This window comes from Erpetoichthys calabaricus, chromosome 4, assembly GCF_900747795.2.
Source record: "Erpetoichthys calabaricus chromosome 4, fErpCal1.3, whole genome shotgun sequence".
Classification (NCBI taxonomy): Eukaryota; Metazoa; Chordata; class Cladistia; order Polypteriformes; family Polypteridae; genus Erpetoichthys; species Erpetoichthys calabaricus.
In genome coordinates, this window is record NC_041397.2 from 120,637,259 (window position 1) to 120,644,616 (window position 7,358).

Here is a 7,358-nt window from a genome sequence, read left to right on the forward strand (position 1 = left end):
GCAGCATATGTCTCATCAGTTTCTGAATAATTTTCCTATAAGCTCCTCAAGGGCAGAGGAGGAATCTTGTTGAAAATGCAAAATGACACTCATAATATATCTGATAGCACGCTTCCCTATTCCATACGACCATGGCTTGCCAATAGGATTTTTATCCTGAACTACTGTACAGTACATGTAAACATTTTGAAATATTGTGGTGCATGTTTTATCAAGTAATTAAATTTATGAAACATAAGTGAAGGTTTATGGTGAAAGCCTTGCATGGTAAACAGAATGTTTTGGTTCCCATTGCATTTATTATCATTCAGTATGGAAAATGCATTAACATATTTATGATTTTCAGAGAAAACAAGCAATGTGATATTTAGTTTTAACACAATTTATGCTTTACTGTGTTCACAGATGGCTTAAAAGGAAGAAAGCAGAAAAGAGATCGGAGAGGCAAACAGTGAAAGACCGCTCCAGAAGGCTTCTTACTGAAGCCAGGAGAGCAAAGAGAATGCGAGATTTGTTCTACACTATCAGCGAAGCAAAATTGTTTAAATTTGTAAACCAGAATGACTTCTAAGTATTAAAAAAACTTGTGTGATCTCCAGTTGAATATATAAGTGATGGATAAAAACTAATCCACTGTGTCAGCCTAGCCAAACAAAAATTAAACTTTAATCAGAGAAAGCTGAAATAGAAACTGATTTGTACTGTATTTCAATGATAATGGAAGTATTGCATAAAGATTTTTAATCAACAATCATAATAATACAAGAAAGCAAATTATATTCTCACAAGTCTATTTCTTATTTGTATCTTTCCAAGATTATACATAAGAGGTAAGCAAGAACGATAGTATCAACTTAGGAACTCCTGTTTGTAGCCAGCTCGGGAGAAATCACATCTGTTTTATGTATCTTAGTGTTACAATCTGAATAATATCTTTACTTAGTGAACAAAATTGTCATCCAGAGTTTAATAATAGAGCATTCAGTATTTGTGATGTAAGTAAATGATACATTACATATTCCATGTTTGGAGTATTAATTGACCATTAGAGCTATTTATATGTTGCCACACATTTTTTTTAGCATGTTAAATACATCTTTAGTTAATTTTAAGGGAGATTTCATTAAGGACATGTTACAACACATCAGACATTCAGTCATGAGAATCTCATTCTGTTAAGATCTTCTGTGCATTCTGTCACATTCCTTATCTTCTAATAATAATAATCATGGGGGCTGATAAGACATCACAACTGGGCAAGAGCTGTTTCATTTAAACTAGTGGTGAATCACTCCTTCCACAGTCAATCTGATTTGACCAATAGGTACTTTCTCCAAACTATTGAATCAGTAATCTGTCATGTGGGTAATAACATGGACTTGCATTTTAGAATGCTGATTTCCAAGAAAGTAATTTGTGTTTAATTTGACATTTGATTACTGTCCTATCTGAAAGGCTATTTAAAAAGGGAAAAAGTATTGCATTTTTGTCACCTTCATGTCTCATGTTGTGCACCTTGCACTGCAGAGCAAAACAAAAAGAGTATCACAGCAGTTTTGGGTCACTAGTTTTATTTCTTAATATTGTGAACTTAGCAATATGACTTAGGTTTGACCCTTTGAGCAGTTTAATCAAGTGCAGATACAGAAGCAGGTACTGTTTATTTGTATTGCATTGTCTTGTTGATGATTTGCAGAATTTGCACTAAAATATATTTACCCGGACTCACACATCAATGTTTGTGGATTACCAAAAATGTCAAATTTAACCAATTTTTAATAATATGCTAATATAGCTATGAAAATAATTCAGATCACAATGGGGATAGAAATTCTTATTTCAGGCATTAATGTATCATTAAGAGATTTGAGGTGCATTAATACATTCATATGGTCCATAAGGCTGGTTTCTGTCTTGAATTCAGTGCTGCAGGGACAGGCTGCAGAACCCAGCAACCCTGAATTAGAATAAGCATTTTTGAGAAGAGACTGTGTTAAATATCTAACATTTTTGAAGAATGTTTGAAATGTAGTACAGGGCCAGTGCCTTCAGATAAGCAGACATCTGAAATAAAATATAAAACATCTTGTATGAACTTACGGATAATGTCATAGGAGAAGAGAAACTATGACCAATGTGACACATGAGAAGTTGAAGTCTAAAATGCATGATTCACTTTTTTTATTCAGATAAATAAAATATATATATGGAACAATTTTAATAATGCATTTGAGTGCTTTTCCTTTTTATTTTGTCTTGCGGATGTGAAGATTATTTCTCATTTCTCTTGCAGGACTGCACCATTGTATTACCAACTGAAAGTTCTTGGAATCATCTGGATGATATTTACAGTTTCTGGCTTATTTTTACAGGTGTTGGTGCATCAAGTGGTGTTGACCCTTCACAAAGCTAGGAATTTGGGTTTGTGTGTATGCCAGGAGCTTCTTCTAGTAAGTTTATCTGTTGTGTTTGTGTTTGAGTGTCAACTGGCTTTTCAAAGGAGACTGATTTCGAGTCAAGAGGTATCCTGTTACCTTGATTGGTTATGCTAAAGACTTTTCTGGTGTGTGTGTTCTATAATGGGCATGTCTGTTATCCAGGATTGCTTCCCACCTTTATACTATTTCAGTTAGGATAATTTCTTTCTGCTGTCAATCTGAACAGGAAAAGAGGGAGCAAATAGCAATGGATTACAGATGAATGTGTGGTGGTGTGATAAGGAGGTAGCCTGTGTAGGGTCAGTTCCTGCCTTGTAACTGATGATGCCAAATTAGGGTATGACTCCCTGCCACCCTGTCATGAGAAAAACTGGCTAGGAAAACAGCAACTGCACAAATAAATCTCTTCTCTCAACCTTTTGGAGTAATTGGTATACTATGTTTATGCATCATCGGGGAGATAAAAATGACTTTAGCTCTGCCTTTTTAAAATTTCATTTCAGCAGTTCACTTGTACACTTGCTTTTCATTGGAGCCCACAGAAGGGTTTCCTCTTCTCTTTCTGCCATCAAAATCAGGTTTAATGTTGCAATTATTACAGTTATCCAATTTTTTGAAAAGCACAAGTGATTACAGTAATTCCTCACTTATCGCGGGAGATAGGTTCCAAGGGAAGGGACACTACATTTATTTAATTATTTAACGTGTATTTGGACGTTTTTAAACCCTCCCTGTATTGTTTACAACCCACCATTTACTCTATTAAAAACAGGGACAACTGCTAAGCAATATGAAATCTGTAGATAAGTTTACACTTACTGTATAGCGAAGTACACGTAGCAGCTTATAGGCGGTCATGACGTCGTCGACCTTGTTGCAAAGATTCCTAAAGCAGATTCCATCCAGACTACTGCCTTATCACGTCCACTTGCAACTCATTTTGCACCCTGGTTAAAGGACACTGCGGCCGTAGATCTTATATGCTTTTCCTCCTTTTTAAATAAAAAGAATCGATGTCCTGCAGCGGTGTAGCTGTTCCCTTCCTTCAACATATCCAAAACTTTTACCTTTTCTGCAATCATTTGCATCTTCTGTTGGTGCTTGGACACGGCCCCTGAAGCATTAGCATGTTAATGATGAATGAGTGAGATGAGACTTCCTGGTTAATGCAACACTCCGTCGCTGAGCCAATCAGCAGCAGACAGGAACTTAACTGCGTGCTCTGATTGGGTAGCTTCTCAGCCATCCGCCAATAGCATCTCTTGTATGAAATCAACTGGGCAAACCAACTGAGGAGGCAAGTAAAAAGACCCATTGTCCGCAGAAACCCGCGAAGCAGCAAAAAATCCGCGTTATGTATTTAGATATGCTTACATATAAAATCCGCGAAGTCGTGAATCCGCGAAAAGTGAACCGCGAAGTAGCGAGGGATTACTGTATATCCTTAATACTATTAATGTTCATTTTTTTGTGTGTGATTTATCCAATTCAGGAAGACAGAGACCTGGAATCTAGCCTGGCAGAAACATGTAACATTTTAATATTGTCCTTTTTACTGTTCATTCATTCAGTTAGCAGAAACCATTGTTGGGGTTAAGGGATTATAGGGTTAAATCACTTAATTGGAAATTCATTTCTATTAAAAAACTGACTGCTGTAGTTTTGGCACAGGTAGATTGCTTGTAGGATAAACAGCCTTTCATTGAATAGCAATCAGTATCAAAGATTCTCAAAAAGTTTCAGTGCTACTAACCTCATTAGAAGAAAAATCAGAATCAAATTAAGTACTGTAGTTTCAAAAATTAGGCAGTATATGAATAGAGGTGTAAATCCATTTCAGGTAAAAATAAAATCAATATCTTGATGAAATACCAGAGCTGTTATGCTAAATGCAGAATAGAACTACCGAGTTGCTTAAGCAAGCCATGTCATGTTTATTCATGAGCCAGAATTACTGCACATTCCCAAATTTAAAACTGAAAAGTTTTAACACTGGAAAGTTTTATTCCTGTGCTAAGAGCTACAGAATCCTTATAGATACTGGACACGGTAAGAGCCTGAGATTTATATGATGATTTGGGGTTAATTTATTGTAGAAAAAAATCACTTTTACAAACAAACAGTTTGTTTTCAGCATGCTAGGCTCATAAACCCACAAGTGGAAATATTAGGATACCTGAAGATGGAGATGAGCATCTTGAAGCCAACTAACTTGACATATAATTATAGTCGCACATACAAAGATGCAGCATCAAAAGTGTATACATATCATACCGTATTCTAACCCTCTTAGTTCTGAGTAGGATTGAAGCAGGAAAGTGTGTACATTTAAGCCCTTTATGAGTAATTTTTATACCCATATTGGGCTAAAATTGTTTGAACTGTGAGTTGTTCTTGTAATTATTAGATGTGCAACTTAGTTTAATGTAAATACAATGCTACCTTATAAATCTGAAAATCAAATCTGATCCATTTTCTAAACCTGCTTTTATCGATTATTAGGCAGCGTATTAGACAACAGGTGGTAGTAAATCTTCTTGCTTATGAAGGGGAAACCTGAAAACTATGTAACCATTATTTGTACTTTTTTAGAAAATGTAATTTAATCCACGTTACTTTATGGAAACCAGAACAGTTTGCATTCTGGCTGGGTTTTAGCAGTAAGCTAAGCACAACAAAATTCTTGTACTTTGTGTACTTAGTTAAAATCTGCCTAAAAATCAGACCATCAGATCTACCCCTGTATTTCAGAGTAATAGAGTAGATAAGTTAGGACAGAATTTATATTTTCATTCCCAGCACAATTTCCTTCTTTGTACACACTTTATTATGCCATGTTATTTACATGTACAGTACATTTTACATAGAAAGTGTAACAAGCCCGCTGTTAGTTATTGACGTCTACTACTTACAATGTTTATCTGACCTTACAATGCACATTTAAATTGTTTCATTTTCAGAAAAATATCTCTGAGCTGCTCCTGATAATTGCATTAACTTCATAGGTAAAAATTCCCATGTTCTTTTTTTATTGAGAGTAAAAGACAGAGTATTCTGTTACTTGCCTCTTTTAAAAATGTTGTGTTGTAGAAGTAGTTTAGAAGTTCAAGGACTAAGAAAGAAACACTATCTTCCTGGTTCTCTGCTGTGAGCACTTTTGGGTTCATGGTGGACACACCTTAGTGGCACCAGAAAGTCCTACACTTCACTGCAGAGGTATAACGTAGTATACATAACCTAGTATATCTCCCCAATACTGCAGATCCTCCTAAGTCCCAGTATTCCGTTATAAACTAATTCTTTCACCAGGATAGATTTACCTGATTTACATAGAATCATTTCTCAACTGAGACCCTCCACCTGCGTCCTTGACCCAATACCAACAAGTTTCTTCAAAGAAGTATCGGGCGTGCTAATTGATAATATTCTTGACATTAGTAAATTCGTCATTAGATACGGGGGTCTTCCCGGACTGTCTTAAGACTGCTGTAGTTAAACCCCTACTCAAGAAAAATAATCTTAACCCCTCTGCTTTTGAAAATTTTAGACCCATTTCTAACCTGCCTTTCTTAAGTAAAATTCTAGAGAAGGCAGTCATTATGCAGTTAAATGACCACCTCAATAAACATGCTATTCTTGATAAATTTCAGTCAGGTTTTAGAACAAATCACAGCACAGAAACTGCACTCGTTAAAGTAGTAAATGACTTGCGGGTAAATGCAGACAGAGGCCGTTTATCTGTTCTCATCCTCCTAGATCTGAGTACCGCATTTGACACCATTGATCACAACATTCTTAGAAATCGCCTTAGTCATGGGTGGGCCTCTCTGGCAGTGTCTTAAATTGGTTTGAATCCTACCTGGCAGGGAGAAAATTCTTTGTTAGTTGTGGTAATTACAACTCAAGGACACATGATATCCTATATGGTGTTCCACAAGGCTCTATCCTGGGTCCGCTGCTCTTCTCAATCTACATGCTTCCATTAGGTCAGATTATCTCAGGGCACAACGTGAGCTACCACAGCTATGCTGATGACACACAACTGTATTTATCAATAGCACCTGATTACCCCGATTATCTTGATTCACTAACACAATGTTTGACTTGTATTTCTGAATGGATGAATAGTAACTTTCTCAAGCTAAATAAAGAGAAAACTGAAATTTTAGTGATTGGCAATAATGGATACAATGAGGCTATTAGAAATAAACTTGATGCATTAGGATTAAAAGTCAAGACAGAGGTAAAAAGCTTAGGGGTAACTGTTGACTGTAACCTGAATTTTAAATCACATATTAATCTGACTACTGGGACAGCATTTTTTCACTTAAGAAACATAGCAAAAGTTAGACCTCTTATATCATTGAAATACCCAAAAAAGACATAAATTGTTTGCAACTAGTGCAGAATGCAGCTGCTAGAATCCTAACTAGGAAAAGAAAATCCGAGCACATTTCTCCAGTTTTGATGTCACTACACTGGTTACCTGTGTCATTCACAATTGACTTTAAAATTCTGCTTATGGTTTATAAAGCTTTAAATAATCTCGCCCCGTCTTATATATCGGAATGTCTGACACCTTATATTCCAAATCGCAACCTCAGATCCTCAACTGAGTGTCTCCTTAGAATTCCAAGAGCAAAACTTAAAAGAAGTGGTGAGGCGGCCTTCTGCTGTTATGCACCTAAAATCTGGAGTAGCCTTCCAATAGGAATTCGCCAGGCTAATACAGTGGAGCACTTTAAAAAACTGCTGAAAACACATTACTTTAACATGGATTTCTCATAACTTCACTTTAATTTAATCCTGAAACTCTGTACAGTAATCCCTCGCTATATCGCGCTTCGCCTTTTGCGGCTTCACTCCATCGCGGATTTTATATGTAAGCATGTTTAAATATATATCGCGGATTTTTCGCTG

At 36.1% G+C, this 7,358-nt stretch overlaps 1 protein-coding gene across 2 annotated transcripts in view; it reads left to right on the forward strand.

Moving 5' to 3' along the window:
- Positions 1 to 2,215, forward strand: part of ccdc181 (coiled-coil domain containing 181) — a 42,846-nt gene extending 40,631 nt beyond the window's left edge. For both annotated transcript variants that reach the window (XM_028799725.2, XM_028799726.2), the window contains one exon: positions 406 to 2,215. In XM_028799725.2, coding sequence (XP_028655558.1) covers positions 406 to 571 — 166 coding nt within the window. In that variant the 3' untranslated portion in view covers positions 572 to 2,215. The remainder of the gene's footprint in view (positions 1 to 405) is intronic.
- The last annotated feature ends 5,143 nt before the right edge of the window (positions 2,216 to 7,358 follow it).